Below are 15,543 nucleotides of genomic sequence, written 5' to 3' on the forward strand. Positions count from 1 at the left end.
TGGAATCCCATTTTTTGTCTTTTGTAAACATTGGAGACCCCTTGGGAATATATTTGAGTGCTTTTTCTTACTGGCATATATAATCACTTCAATTCTTCTAACAACTAGGAAGGAAAAAAGCTAACTAAATTACTAATACATTTGTTAAATAACCTCACTATTTTAAGGCCTATGAAGTTATGCTTCAAAACACCATGTTTGGGACAATGGTTCCCACAGTTTATTGTGCATCAGGAGCTAGATGAAGATGCTGATTGCTGGGCCCACACCAAAGGCTAAGTAAATTGGAGTAAGATCCCAGGAAATTTGGCTATGATTCCAGGAAAGTGTTTAGAGTTAAGAAATGGCCTATAGCTACTAAATGGCAGCAAGATTTAAACTGAAGCCTAGTACCAAGGACATCTTGCAAGTGAGTCTCCCACTATATTATCCCTGAACAAGAGCAGCAAAGCCTAATCATGAGGAGCACATAGCTTCTATATATTCAACATTATGGTCCTGATACTGATGGTCAGTGTCCTTTCTACCCTGGCTTCTCCACACTATATAGCCACTGGTCTTCAGCACCTCTTAGTACTAATACCCTGGTAGTACCCAAAGCATATTGGAAGAGATAATCCCAGATAATGAATGGAATAGAGCCTTTGTGCTATTCAAGAGAAAGAGAATGAACATTTATTAAGAGAATGAAAATAAGCATTTATTAAGCACCACCTATGTGCATATAAGGAGCCCTGGTGCCACAGTGAGTGGTTAAATGCTCAGTTACTTACCAAAAGGTCGGAAGTTCTGACCCACCAGCCACTGCAGGGGAGGAAGATGTGGTATTCTTTTTCTAAAAAGAGTGCAACCTTGGGAGCCCTCTGTGGAGTTCTGGTTTTTTCTATAGGGTCACTATGAGTCAGAAGTTTTTGTGGGTTTTATGTGCATATAGTTGGCACTAGAAGAGCTACAAAAGTGTCTCACTTACTGAAAAAGTAAGCACTTTACAGATAACATCCCATTTAATCTTTACAACAATGCTTTGAGATATTATTATCCTCATTTTATGAATGAAAAATTGATACTGAATTGGTAAATAACCTCAGAGAGGTTACAAAAGTCACACAACATCATGCAGACAGTTAAAGGGGATGTCAAGATTTAAACTTTGGTGTCTGATTCAAAAGTTTGTCTTGATTCTGTTATTCTAAGCTTCTCTTCTAAACTCAAAAAATTCCAGTATTTACATAAATGGGGGTTCCGGTGGCAAAGTTGTTAAAGCATTTGGCTGCTAATCAAAAGACTGGCAGACTGAACCCTCCAACCATTTCATGATAGACAGATGAGACAGTCTGCTTCTGTAAAAATTTACAGCCTTCAAAATCCTGTGGGGTTGTTCTACTATGTCCTATGGAATCTCTATGAGTTGGAATTGACTCTGTGGCAGTGAGTTTGGTTTTGAGTTTTTATATCCATAATCTAGGATGTTGAAATGATCACTTGCAGTTGTTTGTATCTTGTTGGTCTCCATGTGCAGCTGCCACACACTTCTAATAATTAATTATAACTTTTCTTCTTTATACAATAACAAAAATAAGTAAGTGTGCTTACCATTGCAGCTCTCCCTTGGGGCTTCCCTACACATTTCTTCATTTCACCTAAACATTCAAAATAGGCATATACACATCTATAAACATACTCCTTCCACTTATGCTCTCCTCCCCCATGCCATTTCTTCTTATTGATAGAACAGCTATGCGTTTAGCCAGTGTATCATCTCATCTGACCTATCCTAGCCTTCTCATCTATTATAAAACTGCACCTCCCCAGAACATTCCTGGCACTCCCTGGGCTCCATCACCACCTCCCTACCAAGGCTGTTCCCCAAGGTCCCCCTGTAACCAACTGAGAAGTTCCCCAGGTGGGCACTCAGAAAGTCCCATCTCGAGCTGACTGCTGTTTGACTTCTGCCAAGGCAAGGCTCAAGCTGCTAGTATTTTAGAGAGAATCACATAGACTTGATAATCATCTGTCTTTTGAGTGTCTCCATCTGTATATCAGGTGAGGTGGCAAGGAAGCAGGGACCCCAAACCATAATAATTTCACAAATCAGAGAGAAATGGCTTTCACTGAGTCACATTTCTGTAGCATGACCCTGGTATCAGTAGTGAGAAGATGTTGGAAATGGCTATGGGAGGACTGTTCTTGTTTCTTCCTTTTTGTACTTTCCTAAGTACTTTCCATATAATGATCCTTCTAATAAATTCCTTCTAGAATTTCTGCCCAGGAATAATTTTATCTCCCTTGAAGGTGCACCTACAGTATGTCCCTTTTTTCCATAGCTGCTAGCAAGCTCAAGAGTTAAATTTAGTACTTCATGACAGTGGTTATCACATTCTCAGTTTCTGGGAAAAAAAATATCTCCTCTTTTCTCCTGTGATTTCCAAGCTCTGGATCATCAGTAGTTTAGAAAAGTATCCATGATATCTTTTTGCTTGAATAAAAATACTTTTTGGAAGTTATCATGGATATCTACTGAGGATTAAGGAAGCTACTCTGGCAATATCATCATATCTTTCTCTCTTATGGATTCTAATTAATTGAGGAAGATGTCAGAGCCAGTAACATTATCACTGTTATTATACAAATAAGTGTGAATAGCGGGGTGCATCTTATACTCAAAAGTTAAATCCATCCCTGTAAGCCATTGCCAGTTATCCAAATCTGTTCTTCAGGGTCCAGCTGTGTACCAAGCAGACACACGTAGCCACTCAGAAGATCAAGGCCTGATTCACATCCCACTGTGACAAGGGAGACAGAGCCAGAGGGAGACAGCCTCCTGGACTGGCCCGGGAAGAGAGCTCCAATCCATGACCCTGTCAGCTTCTCTAATAGAATAAAGCAGAGGTGCTCTGCTTGAAGCCAGGCCAGTTCAGAGGAGATGGATTCCATTCATGATGGATGATCTTTACCCAGGCCTACTGCATAGCATGGAGCAGGTTATCAACACAAAGATGTTCACCTGAGGAGGCTTATGATTGGGCTGAAATCCATCCAGTCTGCACTTTTATCATTCATGCTCACAAATGGGCTCCATTTTGCATTTAGTCTACCTACCTCAGAGAAGCTACAGATTCCTTGATTTTTCCCCAATCTCAGCTAATCTACTCTTCTGATGATGAAGAGTAAATGTGTGGGGTGGGGATTAAGAACATGGAAGAAGTAAATTGAAATGTTCATCCAGTACTCTTCTGTCTTGGAGCATGGAGAAATGTGTCTTTCCCTCTACCAGTATGTGAAGAGCTGAAGTAGTAATTACCGTTTACCTATAATTTTATAAATTGTCACAGAAGGATAGGACATTAGGAGGGAGAGTGATTGAATTATCACTCATTCACAACCAGTTGCATTATCAATATTACTTATTTTGCCCCTGCTATGTGCCAGGAACAGTGCTAGGTATTGAAGATACCATGGTGAATAAGGCAAACAAAGTCTGTCAGAATACCTAAGTTCTGGTTTCGATTCTCTCTGTTCCCTGAGGCAAATGTTCCACACCTGTGAAATGAAGTTCTCTAATGTCAGTGTTCATGTTTTCTTTTCACTCCAGCATTCTTCATATATATGTTAGTCTCTGAAGAATTTTGTCAGTGATGTTCCTTCATAGAGTTATTGGCTTGGGAAGGTACATCCCCTGAGTTTCTCTCGAGTCTCCTGTCTTCATGTGTGTCAAAGTTACAGTCATACATCTCATCTGGTTGTCCAGTTATTTGCCAAGAAAAAAATATTATCATGTAACACCCCTGAATTCAGCAATCCCCTCATTAATAGATGAGTAATTTGGAAGAGCTGGCGCATATGGTGTTGGTTGAGGAAGGGTAAGAGTAGACAGTGGAGAGGGAAGCAAGTACAGGCTCATGAAGGAGCATCTGGGACACATGAAAGCATTTCTACCATGAACTGAGGGCAGCAGAAGATTTTTTACCAGGGGAGTAACATGATGAGATTTGCATTTGAGAACAATCACTGGCTGGATTGTAGTGAGGAACACAATCAGAGACAGGAAGATTTGTTTGGAGGCTTTTCAGCAGTAAAGAAGGACATCATGGGGGCTAGATTTAGTTACAGTGAGGATGAAGAGAAGGGAATGGATTCAAAAAGACTTAGACAATAAAATATACAAGACCTGTAGACTGTTCAAATATGACAAGAGAAGGAAAAATCAAGGAAGAGGGCTCTCATGTTTGTATTTGAGCAATTGAATGGAGCTTGTGCCCCTAAATCCAGGTTAGAGGTGGAATCTGGAGAGAAAGATTAAATGAGGTTGGGGAGATGAAGGATAGGGTCCTGTGTAGACCACTAAGCTCCTCCATTTTAATCCAAACTACATATTATTACTATGTTAAACTCAGGACCATACACACTCTTAAAGCCAATTGCTATTGACTCAACTCTCATGGTGACCACATGTGTAGAGTAGAACTGTGCTCCATATGATTTTCAATGGCTGATTGTTCAGAAGTAGATTCCCAAGACTTTCTTAAGAGGTACCTCTAGTGGACTTGCTTCCAACTTTTGGTTTGTACCATTCAGCATTTCCATACCCATTCATGCCGTTATTGTTAGTTGCCGTTCAGTGGGCTCTGACTCAAGCTGGCCTTATATATAACAGAATGAAACACTGCCTGGTCCTGCACCATCTCCATGATCTTTGGTATGTTTGGGCCTATTGTTGAGGCTATTATGTCAATTCATCTCAGTGAGAGTTTTCCTCACTTTTGCTGACCATCTACCAAGCCTGATGCCCTTTTCTAGCAAATTGTCTTTCCTGAATAAATGTATATTACATGAATTAATTTTGTAATGTGAAAATCTGAAGTGAATTCTGGTATTTATGCCCACAGGCTTCATGGTAAGCTTGAAGAAAGCAGGAATCTTCACCCTCTAGGAATGCCCTGAGAGAGAGGACACCTTGATAAATGGGAATCTGAAGGTGGGAGGGTGGACGAATCTTGACAGCATCAAAATCCAGAATTCTGTTCAGTTCTGGAATCTCTCAGAAATTGACATGTCCATGCAAACATATGGTTCTGATTCACTTTAATGGGATTCTTTTGCAAACCATAGATTCTAAATTACCCCCTAGTAGGTAAAAAATTTATAGGAGACATATTATTTTATTTGCCACTGATGCTGTTACACAGAATTGTAACAATAGCAAAACTCAAAGTAAAATCATCTACTACTACTATTACACATTGATTTTTGTATTTAGAAGAGAGCATTGTTTTAGAGGAAAGATATTATTTCTATGCAATCTTTCTATCCTGTTTGTTTTGTTTTGTTTTTGTTTCATTCACGGGCAAGACATTTTCTTTTGGGGAGGATGGGATCGTTTTTCCCAGGTCTAGAGATTAAACAATTTAGTAGGCATTTCACGTTCAGCTCACTAAAAGGGGATTTGCATATGAACTTGTTTCAGCCAGAAAACACATCTGAACATGTTTCATGGGAATTATCTCTCTCCGTGGCAGCTCCTTTTGGCCATCTCCTTCTTTTCTTTTCTTCATCCCTGCAGGTCACTGGATTGAAACTGTCCCAGGACCTTGATGATCTTGCCATTCTCTACCTGGCCACAGTTCAAGCCATTGCTGTAAGACACTTTAATGCCATTTTTAAGACTGTAGTCTATCTATAAACTTTAGGCCTCATGCTCTCCAAGACACATCAGATCCTTTGGTGACAGAGAATGTTAATTAAAAGGGGGCTTGCCAAAAAGATGTTTGTCTTTCTGGAAGAAAATGTTGATGAAGGTCCTCACCCATTTTACTAATAACCTCACACATCTGAAAAGTGTTAAAATCTTTGAATATCATAATTGTCATATATCTCATTTGCCTTCTAACTGCAATTATAGCAAGCAGATACCAGGTAAGGTTGCATTAAGAAAAGCTGCTGTTAAAAATGTCCAAATTTCTAAAATGCGTGACATTGTTTACTTTACAGAAGAATTCATTATGGGGTTCCTTTAAATAATAATCTTTCTTAGAACATGAAAGTATATGACTTTTAGATAATAAGCTGCTTAAAGGAGAGTTTTCAATGGCTGGGAACATGTGGCCATTGAAATCTAAAAGTAATGCCTGAACTAAAGATTAATCAAAAATGAAAACAGAATCATAGAAGCTCAAAGAGAATCTTACTCTGTTGAAGTGGGCTACAAGAGGTCTCTGAACTCCCAAAATCACACATAAAAGGCTGTCTGTGTGCATATGCAGAGAGTATATTTTTAGGGAGTGGGTCATGGCTTTCCAGGTCTCAGAACAAGCAGGAACCCAAAAATAATAATTAATCCAGTGGCTTAGCCATTTCTAGGAAGAGAATGGAAACCAACCAAAGGAAAATGCATTCACTGAATTTTTATTCAAACTTAATTTTTTTAAAGCATATCAACTTACACAAAGTTTTTCAATTGGTTAATGTTATATGGACATATTCATATGCTATTTAATTATTCTGTTTCTCCAGATAGTCACTTTCGTAACCTGATTACTTCAGATAATAAAACTGCATGCATATTTATCCATATCACCAACAAACGTGCTTTTCATATGCTCAGATTTGTCCAGCATACCATGTGTGTCATGAAAACAGAACATCCCTCCAACTAAAGAAACATACTGACTTGAATGCAGCTACTAAGGAGTATGGAATTGACCCACTTGATTAAACAGTCTGTTTTAGCTTATAGACCAGATTGACTGTGTCTTCCTGAAGCAGTTAGTTACCTTACTGATTTAATGGTATGACCAGTGTAGTAAAATCAATCAAATTGCTTTATGCATGGAAACTTGGTCAAAAATAGACAATTCTGACATCTATCAAAATGGAGGGAGTAAATAGCTAGATGAAAAAATGGAGAACAACAGGATACTTCAGTAGTAATGACAATTACTTAATTTTAATGATCCTGTTTTGCAATAATGATTATAATAGTGGTAATACATAATACTGCTTTGGGAGTGTTTGTTATGTGTTGGGCATGATGCTAAACACTTTACACACATTATCTGATTTAACTTTATGATATGGGTATTATACTCCCCATTCCACAGATTAGAAACCCTAAACCTCAGCCTAAACTTACTCAAGGTCATAAGGCTAGTAAATAGCAGAGCTGGTATTTGAACTCACAACTTACTAAAATAAAATTAGGTATGTGACTTGAAGAACTTTTCTAATTTCTTAATGTTATTGTATGAAGAATTTTATAGTAGAATGAATCAAATCCACTGAAATGAACAATCCTGGAAAATCAAAGCTGTGATATTTACCCTTCTAAGTACCTGCTAAGAGATGGACACAAAGGATGAGGCCAAATACTATGTGCCAAGGGGCACCATCACATGATTGTAATGACCGTTACCTTTCACTGGGCATTGACTCTGTGCCAGGTACCACAGTACTTCACTTACCTGTGGTTTAGGGCAGAGTAGGTGGGATTAACCTCAGTTTACAGAGGGAAGACCTTTTGCCCAAGGTCAAATCACTAATGTGTGGTGGTAGTTGTCGTCAGATGCCCTCAAGTCAGCCTGACCCATGGCATCCCCATGCACAAGGAATTCCAATGCTACCGTGTCCTGGACCATTCCCATTATGACTTGCAGATCAGACCCTTGTGATCCATAGTGTTTTCATTGACTGATTTTCAGAATGAATTGCCAGGCCTCTCTTCCTAGACTGGCTTAGTTTTGAAACTCCACTCAAACTTGCTCATTATCATAGCAACAGGCAAGCCTCCACTGACAGACAGAGAGTGGCTACACATAAGATGCACTGACCAGGAATCAAAGCTAGATCTCCTTCAAGGGAGGTGAGAATTCTACCACTGACCCACCATCGTCCCCGGTGAGTGATGAATGGGAATCTGAATCTCTGTCTGTCTCTCATTGAGGCTCCTGCTCTAAGTCATCATACAGTATTTTCTTTTTGATCTATCTGTAAAAGCTACATGTTCAAAATGAGCTTTCAGACATTCTCAGGAATAGTCGTTACTTGCTACATCTTAAAAAAACATTAATCTGGCCTGAGATTGTCTCACAGAGGTCCCCTTCCTGGTAAGAGCACTGCATCAGAAGTCCAGGAATGCATAAACGAGGTTAAACTTAATGCAGGCAGAAGGGGGGGACACCAGTTACATTTTCCCAACTACCACATACTTAGAAAATCAATCTTGTATTTAATGGGCCATATGTGTATTAAAAGCTATACTATTTATTCTTGCCATTGTCTTAATGACCTTTATAACACGAAGAGTAAAGCATTTTCAGATAGACTTTCAGGTAAGACTTATTGTAGGGTTGGTTGAATTGGGAGTTCAATCTGCTTTGCAAAATATCTGGGTGTGCTGATCTTTTAGGCAAAAATGTGCATTTTAATGAAGCTTTCTGATAACAGATATTTTCCCAGGATGTTCTGTTCAAAAAAGAATTTCACTGGCCTGGAACATTGTACTCACACCTATTTGTTGTTCATAACTTAAACTAATTCCTCCATATAGTAATATCTATGGTTGGCATTTTGTAGGAATGGAATGAAGTGAAAGAGAGATCCTAATGAAGTTAACTTGAAACTATGCAAAACCCTCCATGAAGTAAAATTCTCTCTTAATCATGCTTAATTGAAAGACCTGCCAAACACTCAGTTTTATCCATAGCCTGTTCATCTATAGTTTCCTTTTCAGAAAAGACTCCTTAGAGAGTACTATTTGCATTTGAAGTCTCTCCATTTGCATTTTGTTCTGTATATTCCCAGTGGAATGGCCTAATTTTAATTTAAATTCTCTGTGAAAACATTTTTTCCAGAAAGGTGAGCACAAAATCATTTTCGCACAAAGCCCTTTGGTGGTGCATTTAAGGAGGGAGGAGCAGTTCACAGACTGGAGTCTGGGACACCGAAAGGGAATGCCCTGTAACTAACTGCCTGCCTGAGTGGGAAATTCCAGTCCACAATGCAGCATGGGCTAGCGATGGCTGTCACAGCCCCTCTCAAGGGACTGCCTCTTATTCAGATTACTTCTTTCCTTTTCCTTGTCTCTGGCCTGCTCCTCACATGAGCCCACGTCCTTGGTCTTAGAAATATCAGAATATCCATTTTACATGGATGGCATTTCCATGCAAATTGAGAGGCTGATGACACCCCTCCCCAACACACACACAACACAGGCACACACACACACACACAAAGACTGTATTGTCTAAGGCAAGTTATGTAACTCCTCTGGATCTCAGTTCCCAACTCTAAAATGGGGCTAACAATATACAGTTCTCAAATTTGTCACAAGATTAAAGATGACATTCAAATAAGGAGCAGGGTACCACCCAGTACCAATTGTCATTGAGTCAGTTCCAACTCTTGGCAGCCCCATGTGTGTCAGAATAGAACCATGCTCCATAGAGATTTTGATGACTGATGTTTTGGGAAGTAGATCTCCAGGGCTTTCTTCTAAGGTGCCTCTGAGTGGACTTGAACCTCTAACTTGGATTAGCAGCCAAGGGTGTTAACAGTTGGTGTCCCCTAGGGACTTTGGAGGATGCCTAGCATATAGCTAATACGCAGAGTAACTTTTATTTGCAAGCACCTTCCACAGGCTGAGCACTGGGCTACCAGTTCTACCTGTGCTATCTAAATCAACATCAATTATATTCAATTGGCTAAGGCATTCAACTTAGTAATTAAACACTATCTGATGGGATGATGCACTTTGCTTTTTTACTGCCCAAATGGAAAGTCACAAATAATTTCTTACAAGGTATATAAATCTTAGCCGGTGTAACCCTCTACAAAATTCACTCACAAATATAAAATAATGGCAATATGATGTCACTCAGAGGACAGGATGTTATGGCAATCTTGCCCTACTTGAGGCTTTGTTTCCAGAGAAACAGAAGGTGCAGAATGCATTGTGCTTTGTAGATGTAGATGCTACTATAAACCCACTGTGAGGGTTTTTCAAGTTACTGTTCCAATAGAGAGTAGAGTTTGCTCTCAGGCACCCACACAAAGAAAGAATGAGCCAAAGAAAAGATGGTGAAGAAGGTGACTCCTCAGACAGGCAAAGAATTTTGAATCAGGGAATCAGTGGCTCTTCACCCAATCCCCTGTGAATGATCAGGTTCCATCACAGAGAGTGCTAGGTGTTACCCTAAGACTGGATTTTTTTTTTTTCCCTCATGTTAACATTTCTGATAATCCATATCATTTTTCAAGTGAGTGAATTTGATATTATTGTGGCGTAGTGCCTAAGGCATTTGTCTGCTAACTAGAAGGCTGGAGGTTCAAACTACCAGCCACTCCTCAGAAGGAAGTTGGGCAATCTACTTCCATAGGAATACCACGTTGGAAACCCAAGGAGGGGTTGCTATGAGTTAGATCCAACTTGAGAGCAGTGAGTTTGGTGTTTTGTTTTTTATTCCTATTTTAAAAAATGAGAATTGAGTCTTAGAGAGGCTAGGTTTGAGACTGACACAAGAAATAAGTGAAATGGCAGAATGCCATCTTAGACTTTTTTTTTTCCCCCCCTAAACTCAAAACCTATGTTCTTAGCTATTACAGACTCATGCCTTTGAGTAGACTAAGGTTACCTGGAATCGGTGACACCACATGATCCATGGTGGACTTAAGGGCATTGTAGACCTCCTGGAATTATTCATAATACATTTTTTAATTTGAATTGTTTTTTCTAGGGTGGTCAAAAGGTTTTATCCTATTCTCAAGGGGGTTCATGACCCCAAAAACTCATGAAAGAACATCTGGAGCTAATCAGACATATTCAATAAGCAGCATCTGGATTTATACACTACAACATGTTTTAATTTTTTAAACACATTACATCTGTGGATTATCTTTGGAGGCCCAAATTTCACCTAATTCATATTCTTACCAGATTCACACATAGCTCAGTGAACCCTAAAAACCTCTGGTCTGGAACTGCTGTGCCTTTTGCTCCTGAATGAGTCACTCATCATTTACTCCACGGCCATCAGAATTTCATGTCCTATGGTCCACAGATCACCCTCTGACCATTCCCTGAAACACCCCAGATGTAAGGCAGAAAGCCCTGCAGTCATCTTCCATTCCCTTACATCCCACTCCCTCAGGACCTGGGTCAGGTAAACATCCAGATTCCTCCCAAACAGTCATACTTTATCTTGATAAAGCCTCTGATCCTTCAGGCCCTCAAGCTAAACTTCTGCCTTCTCTGTACCCATGAGTATCAGCTTCCCAACTGCATTGTCACACTTTGACTAATAACTTTTGATATTGCATACATCCTCTTTCTAGTCTAAGCCCTGCCTTCTTGGCGACCACAAAATCTGTGGAGATATTTTGGCCTCTCAGATCTTTGACCTCCTTGTCTCCACCAACCTTCTCTCTCTCTTTCAGCAGCTCACATCCATGTCCACAACCAGGATTTTGTCACAGCCTTCCCACCTGCACCCCAGAATTGCTCAACTTCTAAATATTTCAAGGGCTATCTACCCTTCAAAAATCCACATTCCTAGGGGAAAAAACTTCCTGTTTCTCTCTGGGGACACGTTCTCAAACATCTCCATGCAGCTGCCTTCTTATGTCTATATCATAGTTCATCTTTTTGTTTATAATCTTTATATCAAATTAATTATGATTTTTGAACTGCTAAAAAAGTTATTGTTTTTAGCTATTTAAATAGCCTAGATAAATCTGAAGAACTAAATGGTAAAATTCCCCTTGATAACCTAAACAAGTGCCCTATTCTCAAACATCAAAGGGTTTGTTGTTTTTTTTTTTTTTTTAATTGTGATTTGGGTTAAAGTTTACAGAGAACATTCATTTTCTATACAGTAGTTCATACACATTTTGTTTCATGACATTGACTACAGCTCCCCACAGTGTAACAGCTCTCTTCCCACTTCCTTCCTGTACTTAACCTCTTCCCTGTATCCTTCTTTCCTATGCATCCCTACCCCTTCCCTCCTAGATATCTCCCTGTGCAAACACTGTCCTTCTGTTCTTCCATAATTGAAGCATCAAAAGTTTTTACTGAGTTTAGTATACTTAGCAAGGCAAGTATGAAAATAATGCATTTTAGGAAGATAATAAGGCATAAGAATGGAAATGAAAATATAAGGAAGGCCTGAGCCAACCGGATCATGTGATTTTCCATCATGTCAGGTCATTATAGACTGACTGGAAATGGATTCTGGCTCCGTAAGCCTCATTAATAGAGAACTGCCACCTAGGTTCAGGTGATAACAAAGGTAATTCTAGCCCTTTGCAGCCTGAAACCTTGTGTCACAGCTTCTTTACACAAGTAGAGTCATCTTTGCATGTTCCTGCTGCTGGATTTCTTAGTGCCTTTTCCAAGGAATAGTTCCACATCAGTAAAGGAAGATTGAATCACTTAATGCCAGAAAACCATGCAAATCAATCTCTTTCAACTACCGAATGGAGGGCCTAGGCCACCATAGACACTCATCAAATATTTGTTTGAATGAACATTGTTATTATTAATTCTATTAACACTGCCAATTGTTTTTGTCAAGGCTGTATTGCTAATGATAGAAGCAAATGGTACAGTAATTAAAAGGACTTGCAGTCAAGCAAGCCCAAGTTGGAATTCCCACCCTGTAACTTAGTGCACTATGTGATGCTAGGTAACACAATCTCTCTCAGTCTCAGCTTTCTGAGATAGTGTATGTAAAGCTTTTAGTGCAGTGTCTGACAGTAGGTAAACACTTAGCACATGTTCAATATCATTTACTATTGTTACCATACTAATGATGCCTTCTTGTGCTTTTCCCTTTAAGTTTGGAACCCGTCACATTATAGAGGCCATGGAGGCAGCAGGGCACTCTATCAGTACTCTTTTCCTGTGTGGGGGCCTGAGCAAGAATCCTCTTTTTGTGCAAATGCATGCAGACATTACTGGTAAGTCTGGGGAGGAAGAGAGAATGGCAGCAAATGGATATGGCTAAGCTCCGGGCAGTGTTGGGAATAGCATCTACATGGTGTGTGCCAAATTATTTTGGATTTATATGTTTAAAAGGTTTTTGTTTTGTTTTGTTTTCCCTAAGATACCTATGAAGTTTTTGTAGTCATGATGGGAAAAGTATATCCAACTGTTGAGTGCAAGTGAGAAATAAGATGGGAGAGGTTGACAGGGACTAGAACCCAATTCAAACATTTACTCAACACTTTTGAGTACCTCTTCTGACCCATGCATGGCTGCTGTCCCCAAGCTCACAATCTATCGAGAGAGACAAACAGCAAACAGGCATATGAAATGTCATGTGGCAGGAGCTCTGAGTGAGCCAAGCATAGGGATTATGGAGACATGGTGGGCACCTCACTCAGTCTTGGACCTATGAAAATGCAGGACAAGTGGTCGGGAAGAAGTGATATTGGAGCCTTCTTGAAGAAAGAATGCCGAGCCCAGCTGCTGTGGATCTGCCTGCAAACTGGGAATTTGAGCCCTCATGCCCCAAGATCCTGTGATTCCTTCTCAGCTCATCAGAATTGGGCTCATGGTACAAATGGAAAGAATCCGGAGTAATCACTGAACTCTTCATCATATGGACAGACAACAAGAGACAGGATCCTCAGTGGAGCCTCCTAAACCCTGAGGAAGAGGCTCCAGTGGCAGGAGGCTTGCTGGTATCACGGGAGTTGGCCTGGACCTCTTACCCACTGAACCAAGTGTTTTCACCCCTCTTGTTTCTTTCTGCCCCTGTGTCTCCTGAGGACTGTTATTCCTTCTCAGGACACATCCAGAATGCCCAGGCACCAGGGTGGTACAAGGAGGGTGGGCCTTGGGCCTGGTCACTAGCCCCAACACTACCCTGATATGAGCTGCCTTACTTTGGCCTCCATTCATCACAATCCCTTGCTATCTCCCATCCCCTGGGCTTCTTGCTTCTGACAGCTGGGTGGGTCAAACTCTCTGCCCCTCCCTTTGTGTTTGCTTCTCCTCTTCTTGGCCACTTCCTGCAGATGGGTGCTTTACCAAACATGATGGACATAGTTTACCACTGCATAAGTAGATGAAACTAAATAAGTTAATGATCCCCATCTTAGAGATAGGTAGACTGAGGCACATGGCAGACGACAATATAGAATAAAGATAAATATCTTAGAATGTTAGGCATAGAAATTACTATATTAACCAAGCTCTCCCTGTGTGCCAATGTGACTCACTTTATGTGCATTTAATCTTCATACACCACCAAAAGATAAAACTGGTGTCCCTATTTTACAGACAGGGAAAATGAGGATCAGGGAAGTGAAGTCAAACAGCCAGTAAGGGCAGGACCAGTATTGAGACCCAGAGATGTCCAGGCCCAACATCGCAGGTCTTTCCTCTACACTATGCTGTTGGCCCAGGTTTCCTGACTTTTCTGCCAAGTTTATAACCATTTGATGATGACCTTTCTTTCCTGAGGCATCCAATGCCTATGGAAGTGTGCCTTTCTGAGACAGAGAAAGGAAATGGATTTAAACAGGAGCCAAGATCACCTTACAATTTTCATGAAGAGAAAAAAAAAAACATATATATATATATAGAGAGAGAGAGAAAGAGAGAGAGAGAGAGAGAGAGAGAGCTACATTTTATCTCAAATCCAGTTGGCTGATGCAGGTCAAATTGAGACTAAACATTTAATCTGTGACTTTCCAATTCCCAGGCTTTAAATAGGGGCTCTCCAGGTACAACTGGTAAGCTCTTGGCTACTAACTGAAAGGTTCCTGGTGCAAACCCACTCAGTCACTCTGTAGGAGAAAGACCTGGTAATCTGCTTCCATGAAGATTTACAGCCTAGGAAACACTATGGGGCAGATCTACTCTGTCACATGGGGTCCCTGAGTCAAAAATCAACTTGATGATCCCTAACAACAACAATAGCCAAAAAGACTTGCTACCTGAATGCAGGAGGGAAGAGGAAAATCAGCCTTGGGGAGCATCTTACCCAAGGGGGTAGGAAACAGGGACTTCAGGAGCAGGGCGGCTGTGAGTGACCCAGGGCACTGACTGGGCACTGTGTCTCTGGCCTCCTTTGTGAAATCTGGTCATCGTCCAGGCCTAACCACCCCTGAGCTGACTCAGAAGCAAGGGGAGGAGGCCGGGTGTGCAGCGGCTTCACATAAAGTTCTGCTTTGGAAACTGTTCACTGCCCAGCCTTTGAATGAAAAGGCTGTTAATCGTTATTTGGATTCCAATTGAAACTGGACCCTTTGTCTCTAATGATGGACCAGTTACAGTTCTGGACAAAGGGACCTTTTCTTAGGCCTGGAATTCCTCTTCCTTTGGAAGCCTGTGACTGACAAGCAATGACAAAGTGCATCTGCCTTTAAATGCTTTGGGTTCTGCTGAATTCAATAATGAATCAGATAAAATAGTTCACATTCCAGGCAAAGCCCTCCTCTTCCTCTCCTTCACTCAGCACTCAGAGAGAACATATTTGCATTTGTCCCCGTAAAAAGCATGTACACAGCAGCAAGTAATGCCGTTGGTGGCTTTAAAGATTG

The 15,543-nt window shown here is 40.5% G+C and overlaps 1 protein-coding gene across 1 annotated transcript in view; it reads left to right on the forward strand.

Annotated features, from left to right (window-relative positions):
• The window catches only part of FGGY (FGGY carbohydrate kinase domain containing), a 694,306-nt gene that overhangs the window by 554,710 nt on the left and 124,053 nt on the right, over positions 1 to 15,543 (forward strand). The window contains 2 exon segments of the mRNA XM_007947412.2: positions 5,561 to 5,635; positions 12,831 to 12,951. Coding sequence (XP_007945603.1) covers positions 5,561 to 5,635; positions 12,831 to 12,951 — 196 coding nt within the window.

Source organism: Orycteropus afer, unplaced genomic scaffold (genome assembly GCF_000298275.1).
Source record: "Orycteropus afer afer isolate SDZICR_OR568_19922 unplaced genomic scaffold, OryAfe1.0 scaffold00183, whole genome shotgun sequence".
Lineage (NCBI taxonomy): Eukaryota > Metazoa > Chordata > Mammalia > Tubulidentata > Orycteropodidae > Orycteropus > Orycteropus afer.